This window comes from Equus asinus, chromosome 13 (genome assembly GCF_041296235.1).
Source record: "Equus asinus isolate D_3611 breed Donkey chromosome 13, EquAss-T2T_v2, whole genome shotgun sequence".
NCBI lineage: Eukaryota > Metazoa > Chordata > Mammalia > Perissodactyla > Equidae > Equus > Equus asinus.
The window spans coordinates 17,639,152-17,663,730 of NC_091802.1; the positions used below are offsets into that span (position 1 = coordinate 17,639,152).

Consider the following 24,579-nt stretch of genomic DNA (forward strand, 5'->3'; position numbering starts at 1 on the left):
CTCATACCTTTTGACCCCATAATTCCACTTGGATCATAAGAAAATAATCTCAAATGTGAAAACGACTTGTTCACTAAATGTTCATTGTGGCCTTCTCTATGAAACTGAGAAACTGACAAGTACCTAAGGGTCCAACAAGAAAAGAATGGTCAGGGAAACTATGGAACATCTATGTAACAAAATGTTATACAGTGATTGAGAAAGCACTTAAGATACGATATATGAAGAAAAGTAGGATATAAAATTGTATTTACACGTCATATACAAAAATTAACTTAAAATGGATCAAAAATCTAACATAAGAGCTAAAACTATAAAACTCTTAGAAACATAGGTAAATCTATTAAATCTATGTGACCTCGGATATGACACCAAAACTCAAACAACAAAGGAAAAAAACTGATAAATTGGAGTTCATCAAAATTGAAAACTTTTGTATATCAAAGGACAATATCAAGAAAGTAAAAAGGCAGGGCCAGCCCCATGGCCGAGTGGTTAGGTTTGTACGCTCCACTTCGGTGGCCCAGGGTTTCACTGGTTCAGATCCTGGGTGCAGACATGGCACTGCTCATTAGGCCATGCTGAGGCAGCATCCCACATGCCACAACTAGAAGGACCCACAACTAAAATACACAGCTATGTACTAGGGGATTTGGGGAGAAAAAGCCAAAAAAAAAAAAAAAAAGAAAGAAAGAAAAAGTGAAAAGGCAACTCACAGAATGGGAGAAAATATTTGCAGATCATATATCTGATATACAAGAGAATGCATAAAGACTATCTAGAATATATAAAAACCTCCTATAACTCTGCAACAAAAAGAGAAACGACCCAATTAAAAAATACACAACAAATAAAGAGAAAAGAACCCAAACATAACACTAAAGAAAGTCATCAAATCACAAAGGAAGAGAGCAAGGGAAGAAGAAAGAAACAGAGAAAAACTACAAAAATATCCAGGAAAAAGGTAACAAAACAGCAATAAGTACATATCTATCAATGATTATTTAAATGTACATGGACTAAATGCTCCAATCAAAAGACAAAAGGTGGCTGAATGGATAAAAAAACCCAAGACTTATATATATGCTGCATGCAAGAGACATACTTTAGATCTAAAGGCACACACAGGCTGAAAGTGAAGGGATGAAAAAAAGATAATCCACCCAAATGGAAATGAAAAGAAAGCTGGGGTAGCAATATTTATATTAGACAAAATAGACTTTAAAACAAAAACTGTAGCAAGAGATAAAGAAGGACATTACATAAAGATAAAGGGAATAATCCACCAAGAGGATATAACCCTTGTAAATATCTATGTGTCCAACACAGGAGCACCTAAATACATAAAGCAAATATTAACAGACGTAAAAAAAGAAATTTACAGTAACAGAATAATAGAAGGGGACTTTACCACCCCACTTGCATCAATGGATAGATCATCCAGACAGAAACTCAATAAGGAAACACTGGCCTTACATGACACATTAGACCAGATGAACTTAATAGACATATACAGAAACTCCATCCAGAAACAGCAGAATACACATTCTTTTCAAATGCACATGGAATGTTCTCCTGGACAGATCACATGTTAGGCCACAAAACAAGTCTCAATAAATTTAAGAAGACTGAAACAACATTAAGCATCTTTTCCAACCACAACGGTATGAAACTAGGAATCAACTACAAGAAGAAAACTGAAAAACTCACAAATAAGTGTAGATTAAACAAAATGCCACTGAACAACTATTGGGTCGACAAAGAAATCAAAGCAGAGATCTGGAGACAAATGAAAATGAAAATATGACATACCAAAATCTATGGGATATAGCAAAAGTCATACTAAGAGGGAGGTTTATAGCAATATAGGCCTACTTCAAGAAACAAGAAAAATCTCTAATAAACAATGTAACATTACATCTAAAGAAACTAGAAAAAGAAGAACAAACAAACCCCAAAATCAGAAGAAGAAAGGAAATAATAAAAATCAGAGTGGAAATAAATGAAACAGAGACTAAAAAGACAATAGAAAAGATCAATGAAACTAAAAGCTGGTTCTCTGAAAAGATAAACTAAATCGACAAACCTTTAGCTAGACTCACTAAGAAAAAAAAACAAAAAAAAGCAAATAAATAAAATCGGAAACAAAAGAGGAGAAAGTACAATGGATATCACAGAAATACAAAGGATAAGAGAATACTATGAAAAGCCAAATGCCAACAAACTGGATAACTTAGAAGAAATGGATAAATTCTTAGACTCCCACAACCTTCCAAAACTGAATCAAGAAAAAAATAGAGAATCTGAACAGATCAATCACTAGTAAGGAGATTGAAACAGTAATCAAAAACCTCCCAAAAAACAAAGTCCAGGACCAGATGGCTTCCCCAGTGAATTCTACCAAACATTCAAAGAAGATTTAATACTTATACTTCTCAAACTCTTCCAAAAAATTAAAGAGGAGGAGATGCTTCCTAACATTTTATGAGGCTAACATTACCTTGATACCAAAACCAGAGGACAACACAAAAAAAGAAAATTACAGGCCAATATTGCTGATGCACACAGATCCAAAAATCCTCAATAAAATATTAGCAAATTGAACACAACATTAAAAGGATCACACACCACAATCAAGTGGGATTCATTCTAGGGATGCAACAATGGCCCAACATCGGCAAATCAATCAATGTGATACAGCACATTAACAAAATGAAGAATAAAAATCACATGATCATCTCAGTAAATGCAAAGAAAGCATTCGACAAGATTCAGCACTCATTTATGATAACCCCGAATAAGAAGGGTATAGAAGGAAAGTACCTCAACATGATAAAGGCCATATACAACATAGCTAACACCATACTCAATGGTGAAAAACTGAAAGCTATCCCTCTAAGAACAGGTACAACACAAGGAATACCCACTTTCGCCACTCTTATTCAACATAGTATTGGAAGTTCTAGCCAGAGCAATTAGGCAAGAAAAAGAAGTAAAAGGGATCCAAATTGGGAAGAAAGAAGTAAAACTGTCACTATTTGCCGATGATGTGACTTTATACGAAAACCCTAAGAATCCACCAAAAAAGTATTAGAAATAATACATGAAAACAGCAAAGTTACAGGGTATGAAATCAATATGCAAAAATCAGTTGCATTTCTATATAATAACAAACTAGCAGAAAGAGAAATCAAGAATATAATCCTATTTACATTGCAACAAAAAGAGTAAAATACCTAGGAGTAAATCTAACCAAGGAGGTTAAAGACCTGCACACTGAAAACTATAAAACATTGTTGAAAGAAAGGGAGGAAGACAAAAAGAAAGAGAAAGATACTCCGTGTTTATGTTTGGAAGACCGAAAATAGCTAAAATGTCCATATTACCTAAAGCAAACTACAGATTCAATGCAATCCCTATCAAAGTCCGAATGACATTTTTCACAGAAATAGAACAAAGAACCCTAAAATTTATATGGAACAACAAAAGACCCCGAATAGCCAAAGGAATCCTGAGGGAAAAAAACAGAGCTGGAGGCATCACACTCCCTAATTTCAAAGTATACTACAAAGCTACAATAATCAAAACAGCATGGTACTGGCAGAAAAACAGACACACAGATCAATGGGACAGAACTGAAAGCCCAAAAATAAACTCAAATTTTTATGGACAGCTAGTTTTGGACAAAGGAGCAAGAAAATACAATGGAGAAAGGAAGTCTCTTCAGAAAATGGTGCTGAGGACATGGGACAGCCACACGCAAAAAGAATGAAAGTAGATCATTATCTTACACCATACACAAAAATTAATTCAAAATGGATTAAAGACTTGTAAGACCTGAAAACCATAAAACTCCTAGAAGAAAACATAGGCAGTACAGTCTTTGACACTGGTCTTAGCAGCATCTTTTTGAATATGTCTCCACACACAAGGGAAACAAACATACAAATGGGACCACATCAAACTAAAAAGCTGCATGGCAAAAGAAATCATCAACAAAATGAAAAGATAACCTACCAGTTGGGAGAAGATATGTGCAAATCATATATCTGATAAGGGGTTAACATCCAAAATATACAAAGAACTCATACAACTCAACAACAAAAAAATCTTAACTTAATTAAAAAATGGGCAGAGGATCCAAACAGAAATTTTTCCAAAGAAGATATACAGATGGCCAACAGGAAAAGGTGTTCAACCACACTAATTATTAGGAAAATGCAAATCAAAACCACAATGAGATATCACCTCATGCCCATCAGAATGGCTATTATTAAAAAGACCAAAAATAACAAGTGTTGGAGAGCATGTGGAGAAAAGGGAATCCTTGTACACTGCTGGTGGGAATGCAACCTGGTGTAGCCACTTTGGAAAACAGTATGGAGATTCCTCAAAAAATTAAAAAGAGAACTACCATATGATCCAGCTATTACACTTGTAGGTACTTATCCAAAGAACACAAATACATTAATTTGAAAAGATATATGTACTCCTATGTTCATTGCAGCATTATTTACAATAGCCGAGACAAGGGAAACAACCTAAGTGCCCACTGATGGATGAATAGATAAAGATGTGGTATATACATAAAATGGAATACTATTAAGTCATAAAGAAGATGAAAGCTTGCCATTTGTAACAACTTGGACAGACCTTGGGGGTATTTTGCTAAGTGAGATAAGTCAGATGGAGAAAGCCAAATAGCATATGATCTCACACATACGTGGAATATAAAACAACAACAAACACAGAGATACAAAGAACAGATTGATAGTTACCAGAGGGGAAGGTCACGGTGGAGGGAGGGCAAAAGGGTAAAGGTGGACATTTGTACAGTGACAGATGGCAACTAGGCTTTTGATGGTGAACACGATGTAGTCTATACAGAAGTCAAAATATAATGATGTACACCTAAAATTTATATAATGTTATAAACCAATGTTACTTCAATAAAAAAAAATATTTTGGGGGCCAGCCCCAGGGGCTGAGAGGTTAAGTCCTCTGTGCTCTGCTTCGGTGGCCCAGGTTGGGTTCCTGGGTGTAGCTCTACACCACTTGTCTGTCAGCAGCCATGCTGTGGTGGTGGCTCACCTACAAAAAGAGGGGGATTAGCAGGAGATGTTAGCTCAGGGTGAATCTTCCTCAGCAAAAAGAAAAATTGAAACACTAAAGGGGGCTCATTGGGCAAGGGAAAGCTATTTCCTTGTTCAGGACAGAAGTCCTCAGGACAGAACTGCTGCTACCCTGCCCACTCCTCTTCTGACATTCTCTCCCTAATGCAGGTGTTAAATTGTTGGAAGACTGAGGCGTAGGGTGAGCCCCTCCGGGTGAGCTTTCGTAAGTAGCAAGCCCTTTGCAAATACTCTTATGCTCAAACTGCATGGCTGAAAATCATACCTATAGCTTCTATATTTATAACGTAATTTTAAAAACTAGGCAAGTATAAACGTATATTAAAATGACCCCTATAAGCCAAAGGGCAATTCTATTTAGAGATGCAACTTATGCAATGGCCAAGAGGGGATTTTCAGCTGCATGAAACGGGAAAATTTTAAATTTTATTTGAAAAACAAATCTGTCAAATTCAACGAGCCAGTTATAAAAACTTAACCCCATCTACTCTGTTTTCAGTAGAGGCTGAATATAATTTCTTCACCTTGAATTTAATCATTGAGTCAGTAATAATGCACACAGGTACAGTTAAACCACATCCAGACGTTTGCTTTTAATTTCAAGGCATTTTAACTTACAAACTATTTTGAATCTCTCTTCAAGGGTCAGAGGCTTAGGCAAGTGGCAAAATTCACGGGCAGCTCACTTCCTCCAGTAACGGCTACGGCACAGGACATTATAAACTTGTTACGGTGAGTACAGTAAAAACAAAATGAGCCCTGTCCTCAGGGTTCTCTCAGTCTATGTTTCTATCAGATGTCAAAGTCGCTTCTGTCAAAAAAGAGCAAAAGACGACGATCATCATCGTGATCAGTCAGGGGAGCTGGGCTGCGGTAGGTCTTCCCAGGTGAGCTCGTCCCCTCTCGAGCTCACCATTACTGACTCACTGTCAGTCAGTCACCAAGGGGCTTAAAAAGTTCTGAATGATATAGTGAAGGCAAGTGGAGGTGGGTTGGGGAGGGGGCAGCAAGGGAGGGTCTCTGGTCAACTTGGCTCCTTGGCTGACTTCTTACCTGCTCTATAACTTTCCAAGGAATTCACTAACTTTCTACGAATATGTTAAAGGGTATCAAGATACCTTGACTCATTTTGTAGTTTATTCTGATATTCTGAAATAAAGTGGTGGCCACAAAAGATTTTCCCAAAAGCATATCCTGGGAGCAAGGCAGCATGAGGAGAAGGTAAGGAGCCAAGGAGAGGCACATCTTCAGCTGGGTGCCCAGCGGCTAGACTGGAGTCGGGCTGATTGAAGGCCCTGGCCCAGCCCAGGCCAGCCTCTTCCCAGCGCTGCCTGTTGTGAGCATGGTCAGTGACCATGACTAATCCACCAGGGCCCCTGCCACTGAGGCTTACAGGCTACAGGTGAAGAAGGTGTGGTCCCACTTGGCCCACAGCAAGGTGATGGGAGGACCAGGCTCAGAGTGAACATCACCCACAGTGAGAAGCACGACCTTCACATCACCCCACAGCAGGGCTGCAGTGAACTGATTCACCAAGGCCTGGCCTGCCTTGCTGAAGAGACAATAGGGGTTCTGTCGCCTTTCTAGAAACCAATCGTTAAGGGGAGATCCTTTAAGGCTATGGAGCAGCCATTGTCAGGACATGGAATGCAGAATGGTGTAACTGGGACCTAGAATGGTCCAGAGGAAAAGTTTGACTTAAACAAGTTGAACGATTTGGAGAAGTTTGTGGAGAAGACAGCTGACCAATGGGAGGGGTGAATTAAGAGCTCATGGTTCAGCAGGATTTCCTGGCCAAGGATTTGTAGTCCGAAACTCTCTGCAAACTTGATAGGAGAGGAAAGCAACAACTGAACAATTGGAGGAGATATTGGTAAATGGATCATGCCAGAAAATTTCAAGAACAGAAGACCAAAATGGAAGGGATTGGTGAAAAAGGTTCAAGTGTTCCTAGCTTACAGTGACCAACACCACAGAGCACAGCATCTGCCAGGAGACAGAAAGCTGCAGGACAGGAGCCTGGCCCTGGCTGAGTGAGTGACCATGGCGAGACCACACTGCCCTGAGAAACAAGCACTTCCAACCGTCACCTCTCTCAGACAGAAGGTGGCTACCAGTCGGCCAACTGCCACTTTGACATTCCTATACCTGTTTTGTACAAAAAAGCATTATCTTCGCAAACTTGTGTACAGCTCCCGTCAGTTTTTCACTGTCTCTACGTGGTTAGCCTGTTGAGCAACCTCACCATGTCTAGAGGGGGCTTTCCAGCACAAGTGAGACCTGAGGTGACCTGGAACAGCTCCAAGTGTACAGGCTATCCTGGTCATGAGATATAATGGGGCCGTTTGGTCCGCTGTAATCCTATAGCTCCCTAAATGTAAAACCAAAATCACCAGGAAGTAGGGTCCAGCCAACGCAGGGAAGAATGGCTCAAAACAGGTGTTTGGCACTAATGCTATTCAAGCTTCCTTCACGGGGACCTATTTCCCATCCAGTTAGCTGGATTACTGGCTCACAGAGCCTGTCCTTATGCTCTACTGACCCTGCCCAACTGGAAGCCATCAGAGCTCAGGGGGGCCCTCCCAGGGTGAGGCCTGTGCTTAATGCTTACATCTTCCCCGAGGACATCTCCTCAGGCTGAACCCAGAGCTGTATAAGTCTCTGCTTCAAACCAGGCTGGAAGCATGGCTTGGGTAGGGCGGAGAGGAGGGCCAGCATGAGGAAATCAGGTGGGTGGTGAAGCCAATCAAATACTCCTCAGGAGAGATGTATGCTTCCTTCAGTGGCATTTCGGTTACCTATGCTTTGTGGTTCCAGTTGTATTTTACTTGAATAAAGACATGAGTGGCCCTGAGTAGGCAGGGCATTGTGGTCTTGCCTTAAAAATGAGTGCTTCTCAATCCAAGTGCCCATCGACTCATGACTGGATAAAGATGTAGTATATATATATACAATGGAATACTACTCAGCCAGAAAAAAAGACAAATTCATCCCATTTGCAATAACATGGAAGGACCTAGAGGGAATTATGCTAAGCGAAATAGTCTGAGAAAGACATATGATTTCACTCATTTGTGGAATACCAACAAACACACGGACAAAGAAAACAGTTCAGTGGTTACCAGGGGAACGGGGATGGGGGGCTGGAACAGGGGGTGAAGGGGAGCACTTATGTGGTGACAGTCAAGAAATAATGTACAGCTGAAATCTCACATTGATGTAAACTATTATGAACTCAATAATAAAAAAAAAAGCGTAGGGGGGGAAAAAAACCCCAGTGCTTCTGCCACCTCTCTTCAGCCCAGTGCCCTGAGGGACCAGCTCCTGATGCACCTACTCTGAGGCAGGTCTTGGGGGGCAAAGCGGGGATTCCACTGAAGTCCCAGGATTTCAGGACCAGAAAGGTGGGGGCTGGAGAAGGTAGTAGAGGTGAGGGGTAAACAAGTGAACGGGACTCCAGCTGTGCGACCTCGCGTAAGTTTTAAATGAGTCTAGCACCCACCTCCTAGGGTTGATGAAGCAAAGCCATCGGCTGCAGGCAGACGCACCTTGCACAGTGTGGGACACACAGTGGATGTTCAAAACATGTCAGCTTTTATTCTGTGTGGACTCCACATTAGCTTGTTAGAAGAAAGCATTTGGAAGTCACTATTTTGGCCCATCTCCCTCATTTTAAAAAAACTGAAAAATAACTTTGCTAAACTATATAAATGCGAAAAGTATGTTTTAAAAAGTATGTAAACACATTTGTATAAGAAAAATTCAAACAAAGTACCAGAGTAAAGTGAAAAAAAAAAAGTCTTTGCTTCTCCATCTACTCTCACTCCAACTTCCTTCCCCAGAGACATCCACTGTTAGCATTTCCAACCTCCTTCTTACACAGTCACATGCATGAACATGCTTCTTGCTTTTACATAAATGGAATTATAGATACTAGCCTGCAACTTCCACTTTGCGCTTAATACATCTGAGAGGGTTTTCTTCTGTGATGGCACACCTGGATCTATCCCCTATTCTACCACTTTTAAACTGCTGCACACAACGCCACAGTCTGGATAGGCCATACTGTATTTCACCATTCTTCAATGATGGATATTATGGAAATCTCCAATTTTTTTTGCTTTTAAGGCTACAGTTCACCTCTTTGTAAACCCCCTCTACATGTACGGGACTTTTTTGTAGACTTCATATCTAGATGTGAAACTGCTGCCTCACACATTTAAATTTGGATACACATTGACAACTTGCTCTTCAAAAAGGCTGTACCAATTTGTATACCAGTACTAAAATCTTGTATTGTTAGTCTTGTAATTTTGTGGCCAACCTGATGTATGGAAATTAGTATCCTGTTCTATTTTTTTATATGTTTATTAGCCAACTGTATTTCTTCAGTGAATTTCCTGCTAGACCCTGTAGTTATTTTTCTAATGGGTTGCTTGTCTTTTTCTTATTGATTTTTAAGAATTCTTTATATATGCTGGCTATTAGTCATTTGTCTTACATAGCTTAAACTACTTTTTTTCCTAGTCTGTTGTTTATCCCTTAAATTATGTTTATGGTCTCTTTTTACAAACAGAATTTTGTTCTTTCTATGTTGTCAAATCTCAGTACTGTTTTTTATGGCTTCTGGGTTTTATGTCTTGTTTATTTCCCCCTAGCACCCTGCTATTAAAGGACAGTCTATTCTTCTCATTTAACAGAGAAGGCAGTTCACTGAGTTACAAGAGAGTCAGGACTGGACCACAGGTCTCTCTTGACTGCCGGTCTGAGGATTTTCCTACCAAATCACATCACTTCTCTGTTATTACTAGCAGTATTTTTGTTTTTCAATCCAGTTTTAAAGGGAATTCAAGAGGTATGGCTTTCTCAATTTTGATTTCTTCTTTCCTCGTTTTTTCCTTCCCTCCTCACTCCTGTCTGCCTGTCCAAGGTCTGTGTACTCGTCACATGATTAGGGAACAGAGATGGGTCGGCCATGATTCCTGCACTCAAGGAGCGCAAACTCTGTGTGTGTGTCATGATGAAAACAGAAATTACTATAAAACATAAAAATTTGGTTTCCCTACATATAGAGAACCTGAAGAAAACATACTAATGTGTTAGCAGGGAGTCTGGGTTTCCAAAAAGAAGAGGTTTTCAGAGAGACACTTTGGACCTGGCCTTTGATTATACAGAGCTTAAATAATTGTAACCAACACCACCACATTCCACCTTTTCAATGGAAGTGCACAGTCCTCTGATCTGCATATCTTTGTCTTTTAATCTTTTAGTATCTCTCTGACATGCAGATCTGTACACCTGGCTTGAGGTTTACAGAGACACACGGACCTGGTTTGCTTACCAGAGACATTAAGAAAACAAACCCTGAAGTAAAAACATATCCTAATTATAATCAAACTGAAGGTGATAAAGTAATAAGTTATTTGTGACTGAATAAGTGAGGCCTCTATGACTCACAAAATTACTGGCCTGTAAAATGGGACCAATATTTAGATAAAATGATGATAGGACATTCTAAAAACAAGAAGTACTGCATCAGAGACAAACAATAAATCCATACAAAGTATCATCACTATTCACATGAATTCAGCGAAATCCATGAAATGGGAGATTAAACACCTGAGCCAATGGACGGAATCACCATACTGTGAAAGACTGAAGTGAAGCCCAACACCCAAGCCACTGACTGGGTTCCAGTCTCCCTTGGGAAGGTCTTACCAGAGTCCCATCTGTCAGGGTGCAGCCGGAGAAGCGTTTTGCAAGAAACCCCTCAAAGTTTGTTGTTCTCTGAATAGCAAAAAGAAGCAACTTCACTTCAATTTCCTTAGCTCTGGTACGCATAATCTTGGCAAGTTCTGTCCTTCAAAATAAAGAGATAAGAAACAGATGAAGGGGATAAGAGGTACAAACTTCCAGTCATAAAATAAATAAGACATGACAATGTAATGTACAGCATAGAGAAGAGAAAAAAAAAGAATGTTTTCAAACAAACTGATCATTCAAGATAAGAGAAAGTAAATGGCTTTAGCTTATATTAAAAAAAATGTACGTGATCATTTCAAATCCTGAGGTCTGTTATCAACTTAGACATATATATTCTAAATAAGAATTTTAAGGTGAAATCATCCACCAGTCAAAAGAAATCAAAGAGTATGGACACCAATTTGTTTATATGGTTACCACTATTTTTATATCTTTAAATTTCTCAATAATTTGCTAATAATATATATGAAACATTTACTCAGTATTTTATAAAAAATGCATATATTCTATGTAATTTCACAAGTTGTTAATTACTGAATTACAAAGTCCTCCCTCTTCCAGAGAGCTCAAAACCCTCCCTTCAGCCAGAGAGCAGCACCCCTGGAAACACATGTGAGAGACCAGAATCCCCACGTGAAAAGCGACATGGACACGCTTAGGTGGTGCCTGCCTGTGAAGCTTAAGTGCCAGTCACTCATATTGTTCTGTTTCAGAATGTGAGCTGTTTAGGAGCAATGACATGAGAGTTCTTATTACTTTCTGAGCTGTGATCATCTTCCCACATAAATAAATGACAAAATCAAAGAGCCTCTGAGTTTACTTGAGAATTATGTATCTGTAGGATTTTAGCCAAAATTCGAACACTGAAAGTTTGGCAGCCGACACTGACATTAGCTGACAACAATGGCAGGTTTGTTGGCTTTAGTATACTTCCAGGCTCCCACGGACTTCATTTTTCAGAGTTAGTTTGCAAGTTGCTGAACTGTATGCTAAAGAGAATTAGTTATCAATTTCTCAAGGAATTTGCTCTCTCTCTGCTAATCAGTACGTAGGAAGTGACAATCACAACTGACCTTGAATCAATACTAAAAGGTTATCTAAATCTATCGTAGCAAACTTATTTCTTAAAACAATAGCCACATAGAATGTACAACACCAAGAGTGAACCCCAATGTAAACTACGGATTCTGGGTGATAATGATCTGTCAATGTAGGGCCATCAACTGCAACAAATGTACCACTCTGGGGGAGGCTGCACATGTGCAGGGGCAGGGGATTATGGGAAATCTCTGAAACTTCCTGTTTATTTTGCTGTGAACCTAAAACTGTCCTAAAAAAGAAAGTCTATTAAAAAAAATAACCAGCAGCCAACATCGCTTAAGACATTTTCTCCCTACAATGTGATTAAAGCATGCAACTTGACTATACTCCCTATGATTTTAAGAAAGAAAACTACCATGAATTACTCTAAGGTGGCTGAGCTACGCTTGGATATGGGACTTTTAAAATAATTAACCTGGAGTTAATGTATCTTTTCACTATTAGAAGGGAATGTTTAACCAATAAAAACCAGTTACTGCCACTGTTGTGGTATAGCCACAAGTAGAGAATAAAAAATTTTCTACCTTTAGCTCTGTCATGGATACAGTGGTGTAACCTTCTTGGGCTTTAATTCTTCCAGATAAAGGGACTATTTGTCCCTGGGCTACACTCATGGAAACTGAAGACAGGATGAATGAGAGAAGGTCTTTAAAATGCTTAGAACACTCAGATGCCAACATTATTAATTATACAAAGACCATAATCACTGTATTAGGGTAGGAAATTTGTTCAGCAAATATTTCCCGAGTGTCTACTACATCACTGAAGTAGATACTATCCCCGTCCCTAGGGAACTATCTATTTAGCAAGTCAGAAAATCAAAACGATGATGGACACATATACTGCACACTGAGATATGTGATAAAGACACAGGGGAAACGTGGGGCAACGAATCACTATCGGGAAATCTGTTGATGAGCCTTAAGTTGGTTAAGTTGAGAAGGTAGGCTATTCAAGGCAAGGGCTAGGCCAAAGGAAAGTCCTAGAGCAAAGACAGGAGCAGATGTAGCTGCTGTGTTGTATATATATTACTGTTAAGGCAAAAAAAAGTGCCCTGGCTCTTTTTTCACTTTTTTCCCATCAAAGTGTTTACTCCTCCTCCACATGATGCTCTCTCCTCTAGGGCTGAAACTGAAGTTGAACAAGGTGCAATATAACTACAACTGGAGTTAGGGAGTTGGTTTTGGATATATAAAATCTGACTTTCAATAGGAAAGGAGTGTTCTGCGGGGAGAGAGTCCAGCACAGGTGAAGAAGTAAATAATGACTTTAAAACAACCCAAAAAAGGTGTAAGTGGTACCCAATCCACAAGACAACATGGAACCTCCAGAGACTGGAGGATTGATTTCAATTAACACCAAAATCAGTAAAGAGTTGGAATCTACCTTGTGACGTGGCAAAATTCTACAGCAATTCTCTCGGTCATGTACCACTCACGTGGAAACATACGGCCATATTTCTCCTCATAGTCCACAAGCTGGCGTTTTATCCAGGCATAGCGTCTGTCGATTTTGTCCAGCCAGGCAACCTTAGGAAGGCAGGGAACAAAATCCACCACAGTGCTTAGAAGTAGTGTTCACAGTTTAAGGAAGCTAGCAGAAACACAGAACCCAGAAAAACATGACCAACCTCTCTATTTCTCACAGTTTTAAAGAAACTAGGCTACTTTTTCACTTGATCCAGAGGTTTTTAGCCTGGGATCCATGACTGGGCTTCAGAGGTCTGTAAATTTCCCAAAACTGTATGCAAAGTTTTAAACGTAGGTATATTTTTCTGGGGAGAAGATCTGTAGCTCTCATTAATTTCTCCAAAGGGTCAGTGACCCCCAAATGGTAAAGAACCACTAAACTGTACAGTCAGCCCCTAGGATTCATCAGTCAACAACCAATAGTTTAAGAAATAATACTAATAAAGTGTAAATCACTACACTTGAGAGCACTCAATTTTCAATAAAATTCAAATGTAACATCTGATCTCATTTGGTCAATACTTACATCTTGGTTTTCTTGAAAAAGTACTAGATACTCTGACAGATGCTGTTTAATAAACTTTTTGATGATTTCCTGTTTGATTCTTGGGTCCAAAATATTAGCAACCAGACATGCATCTCGTAGGACATTGCTGGGTCCTCCTGGCCTCTGGTAAAACAAACAACGCACATCAGTTCAAAAGCCAGAAACAACCTTTAAATCTCACAGCCTCTGACAGCTGCTACTTCTTGTTCCTCTCTGGAAGTTATTACTACTCCCACTCCCCTGACACTCATTCTTCTGCTGTGGATGGATATTTTAGTTGCTTGTTCCTTGATGAAAGAATCATTAAGCTGGTCTGCAGTAGCCAACATAAAAGCTATTCTGTGAATGAGCAATGAGACATTTTGGAAACAGGGCCAGCAATGATCCTAGGAAATTTGGCTTTCTGAACACCAAAACTGCAATCACCTTGTTGAAGAGCCCTGAAAGTCAGAATGACCCCAGTCTCACTCTACGCGCGCCACCTTCCCGATTCTAACCTCATATTCCTGTTCTTACGGTGCTCTATTTGTGCCAAAAAGTGTGGTGGCATTTAAAACCTAAAACCACGTTCCAAAACACCAGACTTGTTTCACTGACAGTCAACCACCCAGACAGGCAGCCAAAGGTAAAATATTACGATAGCGGCCCCTTGACCTGAAAAGAACAGCAGAAGGATATCAAGGGGGTGTATGGATACACCACGATGGGAAGGCCTTTGTTCTTACTGAAGGCTTCAATCTCACTGAACGCTTCTTTACAGTAACTCACTGAATGAACATGGCTGGCTGAGTGGACTACAGTCAAAAGAACATTTCGAATCTACTCTTGGCTTGGCTAAATAGCCATGTAGTTTTGGCGTAGTTACTGAAACTCATCTAATAAATAAAGGAAAAAAGGGCTTTACCTAGGTGATGATTAAGGTTCTTCCAAATCTTTATGATTTTTCTTTTTTGCCAATTCTGTCCAATTTATCCATCTCAACAGAAGTTTAACAGTTTCATAAGTGTTACCTAAGCTGCCTAAAGCTAAACTGTTAAAATGCTGCCTTGCTCCACGCCGAGTGGCTCTTACGTCATCTGCAGAGCACTCTGACTGCTCAACTCTTCCTTCTGGGTGAAGGTGTTTGATCTGACTGAGAAGCCACAGGAGCCAAAACCTATGGGCTCATGGGTTTAATTTTTTTCATTTAAAAAGAACTTAATAGGTTACCTTGGATAATTTTTTTAATATCTTGATTTCCATTTGTGAAATAGGAATAGTAACACAAGGCCTTTAAGAAAAGTCAATAATCATTAAAAAGGAAAAAAGAAAACTCTTAAAACAACATTAAGTTACTCAGCCAGAGAAAAGGGAAGCAAGCTGTTCAAGAAAAGCATTTTAGAGGCTGGCCTGGTGGGGTAGTGGTTAAGTCTGCACACTCCACTTTGGCAGTCTGGGTTCTGGGGGTTGGTTCCCGGGTGCAGACCTACACACTGCTCATCAAACCATGCTGTAGTGGCATACCACATACAAAACAGAGGAAGATTGGCACAGATGTCAGTTCAGGGATAATCTTCCTCAAGCAAAAAGAGGAAGACCGGCAACAGATGTTAGCTCAGGGCCAATCTTAAACACACACACAGAAAATCATTTTAACTTCATTTGCCTGGTGGGATCTGAGAAAAAGATATAAAGTAGTTATGGTTAGTTCCTTCTAAATAACAAAGCTGGGCTTCATTCACATCTTTCTGGAACCTCTTGAAACTAGGACGGACAGCAGAGTATAGTAAAGCAGACCTTGGACTAAGAAGAGTCTAGTGCTTATAATTTGTGAATATCTTACAATCTCTTTTCACAGAATGGCTTTCCAACATCCATTCCCCACAGTTACATCAAATGAATCAGAAATATGAAGTCCTCAGAGAAACACACTTTATAAATAAAACATCTGATTGCTAGAAGACAGCCACAATATGCAGACATTAAAATCAAGAGCAGGTTTCCTATAGAAAGTAATCTATAAAGCTAGGACAGCTACCCCCACCTATTTCCTAAGTTTCTTTTATGGAGCACAAAGAAAAATGATTAAGATATTTCCAGTTATTGAATTATAGAGCAGATCCAGGAAATGTTCCTTGGCTCAGTAAATGAACACAGATCCCCCATCTCCATCCACCAAGTGCAGTCTGAACACTGCTCGCTCATGTGTGCTTTGGTTCATTTCTGTGATGAACAATTTTCTCTTGAAATAGCTCAAATAATAGAGAAAAAAAGCTACTGAAGGTTCTTCCCTCCCTGACACATGCAAAGCATTAAGATTACGTCTGCTACAATTTGAAGGACAGAGCTGAAAGCAGTTACCCAAGCACAATGACAGCCAAGTGAGGCCAAGCTTGTTACGTGAGAAGTGTAACCAATAGCTCACAAGTGGAAGACTGTGGGCTTCCCAGACACAACACAAACAGATACGCTATCAGGGAGAGCTAAAGGGATTAATTCTAAAGAACAAGACTCCGATCATTAACAGGGAGTCTCCTAGCTGTGTCATTCCGAGGGTTACATAAGCCTGTGGACACTCCTCCCAGTTGTCTTTTCACCAAACTGAAACCAATAAGTTATGTAACAATCCAAAAAACCTTGCGGCTTGAAGATTTTTTTTTTTAACACAGCCATGAGAAAAAAGGAATTTACTGGGCAGACAAGATATTAGATTTGACACACATTAAATTAAACCAAAACAAATCCCCACTTTTTGATGCTGGAAGAACAAAGATGAGGAATCAACACTGCTTTGGGGTATTTAAAATCAAGGATGGTCTCATTACCCTGAACGTCTGGCAAACAGACCTACGGCTGCTGGCAAACACTTCTGGAATGGTAAACGAATAGTAACTGTAATGAGTATGAATTAGGAAAGAAAGGTGATAATATATAAAGACTGGAAGGAAAATGCAAAACAATACCTTGGTGCCCTGGGAAGGAAATGCTTCTTCAAAATCGGCCAGGATTTGCTGTCCTAACTCAGTCTGGGCAGCCTTCACTCTGTAGGGAAAACAGAACATATCAATCATTGCCTGTGTAATTTTCAAATATCCATTAAGCAATTATGCAAAGATCCATAGGGGTCAGAACTGTTGAGGTCTTCAGAGATCATCCAGGAAGGGGGCAGGTGTGGCTAGATAAGAGTGGTCAGACACTGGTTAGTAGCAGGTTTATGACCAGGACCCAGGCATCCAATTTATTCTCATGATGGATTTTCTACATACCAAATTTCTTCCAGGCCGCCCTTACCTGTCGTGAAGGAGTATACATTAATGTTTACAAAATGTCAGTGGGGGTATTTATGTTGCAGGAAAATGCTAGATAATAATGCTCAAGTCAAGCAGAAATCCATTCTGGATTACTGGTATAACAGCTCTCTTGTACCTTGGAGCAAAGAAGGGGAGGAGGGTTCCATATTGCTTCAGAGTTGGTTTTGTTTCCCAACCCAGAAACTAACATCGGGATGGTAAATTTTAACAAAAAGAATGTTTTCTAAAGTAAAAAGAAAAAGATCTAAATGATAAAATGAACTGCTAATTGAGAGTGAAGGGCACTGAATGAAAATTTAAGGGCACTCAGAAGATCGCGAATACAAAGACTGAGTTACGATGAAAAGCATTAGAAAGGGGAGGTCAGTACTTAACATCGTGGTTTGCATGTATACGAGGAGCTCAAGAAATATTTGTTGGCTTAAATGAAAGAGGAGAGGAGAAGCAGCTGGGATGAGAGAGGAGCTGTGTGCCAGCGCCCCCTGCAATGACCATGTGCTCCGCCAGCCAGCCTCCCAGAGCTGGAGTGGAGCGAGGCTCTGGGACCGGCCCTGGATTGCCCTGAGCCTGCAGCAAATATTTTATCTTTGCTAAAAGCACCATAAAATACTGTTCTTCCTTTCTTGGTCTCCACCCTGTTACTTCAGAATTAACTTTATGAAGTTTCTAGAAATAGTGAACAGCTCAAAACCACAATTTCTTGGCTACTAGGCAGTGCCTGGCAACCTACTGAGACTTTTTTTTTAAATGAGGGGATAGGCAGGACCCAAAACAGTCTGTTTTCTTTGTGGCATAGTTATAATTATGCCTTATTCCAAATACTTTCCAGGGTTTTTCCACTATCTTCAAAACTTTTAAAACCACTCATATAGGTGGGTTTGCAGCTTCCTAAGTCAGTTTTCAAGGGGACTAGAAATGACCAAGATAAGGCTATTACTGGAGTAGCCCCTCAAATCAGGGCCATCCATCTAGAGGTGCTCAACGGACAGTGGGAAGCAGTCCTCGAGTGTGAGCTCTGATAGGAGGGAAGAGAACATGCTTTTGTAAAATTGTACCTTGAAGCATCTTGTGACTCCACAAGATGGGCCAGGCAGACAGATTCTCTGTGCCAGGTCACAAGACAGAGCTTCCAGGGCCTCAGGCCCCTCTGTTCCTACTCTCCTCTTGGCAGCGCACAGAGAGCACTGGTTCCCTCCTAAACCACAGGGACAATTCCTATAGGGGAAGTCCCACCCCCAGCCAAGGACATTCACGGTCACATTCTCGAGGCTCTTGAGCATCTCAGTGATACTGACGGTACCAGCTCTGCCTCTGTCACCCCCCTCCCTAATCCCTTAATTCCATATTCTTGCTCAGTTTGAAACTGGGGTGCCTGAAAAGACAACCAGAGCCTATGATAAGGCTTGGTACTCCCAGAGGGCAAAAGAGAGGGTGAAGTACCAGACTGCGACTGCACACCCCCTTGCCATCTTGTTCAATCCATTTTCAAAGTCACCTCTTGAGACAGACTAGACATAGCTGTGTCACTAGTGAGCTCCGTGTAATTGTAAGTAAGTTACTTCCCCTACATGGGCCATAACTAAGAATAGTTGTAAAATAAGAGGGTGGAGATGGACGCCTGTATATATATATGCCTTCCAGCATCCCCTCCGGTACTGATCATTCTACTCACACATCTTACAGTGCTAGCTGGGAACAGCATCCATCTTTACAGCTGGCTGAAAGTTGGATGGATAATTAATGCTGGAGCAGAAGAACAAGCTTCTGTACATAAAGGTTTCCAAGCACAGTTTTTATCAGTGACTCGGATAAAAGAGAAACCATTTCTCTTATTGACATTAATGATGGTCTCTACAAACCTAAACCACGATTCCACGCATTTTCAGGATGAGGTGTGAACAGTAGTCTTCACAATTAGTTGTCTAAACAGGATCCTAGAAGGAAGTTAACACACTTAAAAGAATGTGTCTTCAGCATCACTCCTTTATATTCCTTCCTATTCTAACAATGAAAAGTACGTTCCTACTGTAAAGAGATGGATCAACTGAGACTCTTTTAGCAGAATCTAGCACAGTCTATATGAGTTGAGCTGCCATGATTTTCATAAGAATGATTAGGAAATCTATCTACAACTAACAGAGTAGAGGGTAAATAAGAATTCCTCTTGGCATTCAGATAAGCTCAGCCTGGTTGGGTGGGGACAGTTCAGTGTTCATCACTCTTAGGAAATGAAAGATTCACTGTGCTGCCCAGAAGAAAGGTCAATCAACTGGCTTCTAGCATTCTCCATGCCATGTGACCAACAGTGGTTCAAAGGCGCCCTTTCCTAAATGTGTTATCGTTTGCATAACCAGTGGTAGCAGAGGGACAGCAAATTATGAAAATTATTTAGACATCTGTGGATAAAGTAACCCTGACACTTCCATTACCTTATGAACGACAGTCCCAAAGAAAATATTCTCAACACTTCACGATACACTCCCAAATACACAGAGCCTGTACTGGACAGGAAGGTTAGTTAGTTAGATGTTCCATTTCCAGACAGCCAGGCTCTATAAAGAATCTCAACCCAGAATCCTGGAGTGACTCTGTGGGATGTTTTGAGATCATCAAGTACAACCCTTACACTTTTAAACCTTTATTCTTTCGAAATTTTCATAAGTTCTTTCAGAAAAAACTTGTCAAAGTCACACAGCTAGTCAGGACTCTTCATTCTCTACTTTCTCTTTTATCACTACAACAGGCGATGTCCCCCGGCCCCCCTGCCCCAACCTGCTAAGTATCTCCCACGTAAAAGAGGTCAGAAATAGTCTTGAAAAATATTTTTTAGTTCAAGGGCTTCAAGAGAATGCAAGAGTCTTCCATTCTTTCTCAAGAAATACTGACTGATTACTAGAAACATTTGCTTTCATGGATATTCTTAAGCCAGGAGGATTTGAAATGTAAAGATGATATTAAAGAAAAAAATTTTTCCTTTAACGCTACATTAACATTTAAGCATTTTCCAGAAGGGGAGTTGGAAGAACTAGCTATATTCAAATCAAGGTCCATGAACTTCATATTTCAAATGTACAGGCAACGAATTCAGAACACAATCTTTCATATGACTCCTATAATTTATAGACAGCAAGCTATTAAATTAGAGAAACTGAAGCAATGCACAGGGTGTAACTCTCTTGCCTTCTTCCCTCCCCACAAACAAACAGCTATTTCTATCATTTCCAGATGGTTCTACCATTGCTATATAAACATAAGGGAGGAAAATTCACCAGAAATGATGCTAAAAATAAGAAGTCTGGACTTTCCTCAAATTTTTAGTACCTCTTGAAAAACAATTGTAGTCAAGCACTGAAAACAGAAGATTTCTTCTCTTGTGTTATTTTTAGTGTTACTTAATAACACATATTCTGTATTAACCCACACAAAAGTTTTGCAAATAGAAGTTGTAAAACAAGCTAAAGAAAAAAAGGTAAATCCTCCTGTGTTTGCAGGAATCCTACATGATAATGAACATTTGGAGCACTGAAATATACTGACAGAATATTACATTTTCTCTCTCTTTTTTTTTTTTGAGGAAGATTAGCCCTGAGCTAACTACTGCCAATCCTCCTCTTTTTTGCTGAGGAAGACTGGCCCTGAGCTAACATCATGCCCATCTTCCTCTACTTTATATGTGGGACGCCTACCACAGCATGGCTTGCCAAACGGTGCCATGTCCGCACCCGGGATCCGAACCAGCAATCCCCGGGCTGCCGAAGAGGAACGTGCACACTGAACGGCTGCGCCACCGGGCCGGCCCCTACATTTCTCTTTTTAAGGGGAATGTCATTACAAGAAAGTTCCTTCAAATTTATAAAACCACCTCTTTGAAAAAGTGTTAAAAAGAGTTCATTCTCTTGTTTGTCCCTCCATTGCTTTTTTATAAATAAAATTCACTTCTGCCACATTCCTGCCATCAACAATGCCCATCCCACACAACCAACTGGTAGCCAACTCCTCAGCACATCTCCTTGACCTCCTGCCACTCTCTTGGTAAGGTCCTCATCTTCTGTAGTCTAGAACATAGTCTCAATCTCCAGTCTCTAGTACCTCTAACCCACCACACTTGTACAAAATACAAACAAGATCATGCCTCTCTTTGCTTAAAATCTTTCACTGTCCACAAAATAAATAAATTCTTTAGCAAGGCATATAAAATCTGACCCCACCAGTATGCAGCCTTTCACTCTCCAGTGTCTCCCGAACTACCATGATGTTCTCTCTCTCTTCCATTTTTTCTCCCCTCTCTCTTCTTCTCTTGGAGATACGATCCTACCCATTCTTTTAAGACTGGAGTGAAACTGAATTCTTCTGTGACCCCTCCCCTCAGACCCTGAAGGTGGAGTCTATCAATTCCTCTTCTGAGATCCTGCTACTCCTTGCCCAGCAGGTGCCAGTTCTGTTATATCCATGCTATACTGAAATTTTCTATTAGTGTCTCTCTTCTCCACATGAAAATGGTGAACTTCTTGAGGCAGAGAGTGTGTCTTTCTTATCTTTGTGGCTACAGTACCCTAACACAGGGCCTGGATACAGAAGGTGCATGGTAAATATCTATTAGGTAAATGAAGGAAAGAATAAACGAATGGGAAAAACAGATCAATTCTGGATGATCAGGAGGGTAGCAGGAGGTGATGTTGCCTCCACTCCTCCTTCTCCATCCACCAGGAGCAAGTCTGCCTTCTCCATCCAAGCTTCCTTCTTTCTTGCAGCTCCTAAAACCCTGTTTCTCTGCTTTCTTGGCGGGTTCACATGCCCAGTGTGATACGGCGATCAGCCAGCTCTAAGTGTGAAGGGGTTAGGAAGGATGAGGGAAAGGGTGGTGATTTCCCTGGTATTCTGCCAAGCTCTGTTCTGACATTCCTTAAGAGTCCTTCGGCATTTCCACTGTAAGATGGGACACTAAGCACATGTTGCAACCTTCCCTTCTGGCCCCAGATCCTTAGAAATAATGAAAAAGTTTTAATAAAAACCCAGAACAAGGCAAGAAAAGAAGTGGTAGACTAGAAACTCTACGGACTCCCTGGTAGGACAGGATTGAAGAAGGAAACCATTGCCTAAAGCTCCTTCTCAAAAATGAAAGACATGAGGGTAATGGATTCCAGAGCAGGAGGGAGGCCGTGGGGCCACTGCCAGTGGGATATGTTGGGCTCTTGCAACAGGAGCAATGAAGCCAGTGTCCACGTTTGCATCTCTGCCTTGAACACTCAAGTCAGGAGTGGGTGTGGGTCTGAGAACCCTGACAGCGGCCAGAGGGCTGATAACATCCAGGCAACCAGGGAGTCTCCAAGCTGAGAAGGTCAGCCACTGGCATATCCATCTGGCAGCTCCTCCAGCTCCAGCCCAACCTCTCTTTAGAAGAGCTGTCTGTAGCACACTCAGCCGAGCAGCACATCCCACCTCTGCCTCATTAGCAGGTGGCAGTGAAAGAGCATTCCTGATCAGAGAGACAGAGAATCTCAAGGCCAAAGACGAGCTTTCAGCAGGAAATCACCATACACTGGAGGAATGCTAACACAAAGAAAGTCACCACGCTCAACAAACTGAAGACCTTACATCAGAGGACAGAGAAACAGAAACGGCAACTCGGGGCTTTAAAACACATACAATTTATATTCCCTGAGAGATTCAAGAGGATATTATCACCATGAAAAAAGAATCAACTAGAGATCCTGAAGATTAAAGTTGGATCATTGAAATAAAAATTCAACGGCTGGGCCAAATAGCAGAATGGGCACAACTGAAGAATAAATTAAAACAGGAAGGTTGAGTTGAGCAATTCAGCCTAAAAGGATAAAAAGACACAAAGTACAAAAGAAAAATTAAGAAACATGGCAGCAGATCTAGAAGTTCCAATATTTGTGCAATAGGAATTTCACAAAGAGAGAACATAGAGCACGAAGCATAAAAACTACACAAAGAAAGAAGACAACAATTGCTCAGAACTTAAGAAACTCATGAGTCTTCAGATTAAAGGAATGATAAGTACAGAGCAACATGAATGAAAAGAAATCTATGTTCTAGTAAAATTTCTGATTCCCCGTTAAGATCTCAAATGCTTCTGCAACAAAATAAAAACCAAACAAAAACAGATTATCTTATAAAAGAATAAGAGTCAGACTGACTTCAGATTTTTAATAGGCAACAATAAATGCCAGGAAATAGATTTGCCTAGTCTATCACACAATAGCCCAAAGATGGAAAAACCCAAGTGCCCACCAACAGATGAAGGAATAAACAAAATGCAGTATATACATGAAATATTCAGCCTTAAAAAGGAATGAAATTCTGATACATGATACAGTCTGAATGCAGGTTTGCTAAGATAATTAACTTGATAAATGCATGTGTATGTGTATGTCCTGAAAACATTATGCTAAATGAAATAAGCCAGACACAAAGGACAAATATTGTAGGACTCCACTTATATGAGGTTCCTAGAATAGGCAAATTCATAGAGACAGAAAATAGAACAGAGATTACCAGAGGTGGGGGGAGTGGAGATAATGAGAGTTTTTATTTAATGGGTACAGAGTTTCTGTTTGGGTTAATGAAAAAGTTTCAGAAATAGAGTGGTAATAGTTGTACAGTACTGTGAATGTACTTAATGCCATTAAATTGTACACTTAAAATGATTAAAACGGTAAATTTCGTTATGTATATTTTAACACAATTTAAAAAAGAAGTAGGAAACCTGCATAGATCGATTATCACAGAAGAAAAAGAAAGGACAGTCAAAGAACTGCCCTAAGAATAAGCTACACACTGAAATGGTTTTGCAGGCAAGATCTGACAAAGGATTAACATCCCGAATATACAGAGAACTCCCACAAATCAGTAAGAAAGGGATAAACAACAGACAAACAGGCAAAGGATACAAACAGACATTTCACAGAGGAAATACAAACAGCCAACAATTAAATGAAAATTAATCTCACCAGTTACCAGAGAAATGAAACTAAAGGAACTAGATACCATTTTTCATCCATCAGATAAATAAAAAGGAAAACTGACAATATCAAGTGTCACTGAGGGTATGGGAAACAGGTGCTCACACACTGTGCAACAGCACTCTGAGTAAATACAGCCTCTTTGGAGGCAAAAAGGCAGCAGTTATTAAACTTTTAAATGCATATAACCTATGACCCAGAATCTATCCTAGACAAATATTTTGCAGATGTGCAAAAGGGAGGGTAATTTAAAAATCAGAAGCAAACAATATAGTGATAAGAAAATAG

The 24,579-nt window shown here is 40.1% G+C and overlaps 1 protein-coding gene across 1 annotated transcript in view; it reads right to left on the bottom strand.

The window, feature by feature from the left end:
* The window catches only part of VPS53 (VPS53 subunit of GARP complex), a 135,777-nt gene that overhangs the window by 69,231 nt on the left and 41,967 nt on the right, over nt 1-24,579 (bottom strand). Inside the window, exons 8-11 of the mRNA XM_014827001.3 lie at nt 16,955-17,033; nt 13,992-14,135; nt 13,383-13,525; nt 10,851-10,992 (exon numbers count right to left, since the gene is read on the bottom strand). Coding sequence (XP_014682487.1) covers nt 10,851-10,992; nt 13,383-13,525; nt 13,992-14,135; nt 16,955-17,033 — 508 coding nt within the window. The remainder of the gene's footprint in view (nt 1-10,850; nt 10,993-13,382; nt 13,526-13,991; nt 14,136-16,954; nt 17,034-24,579) is intronic.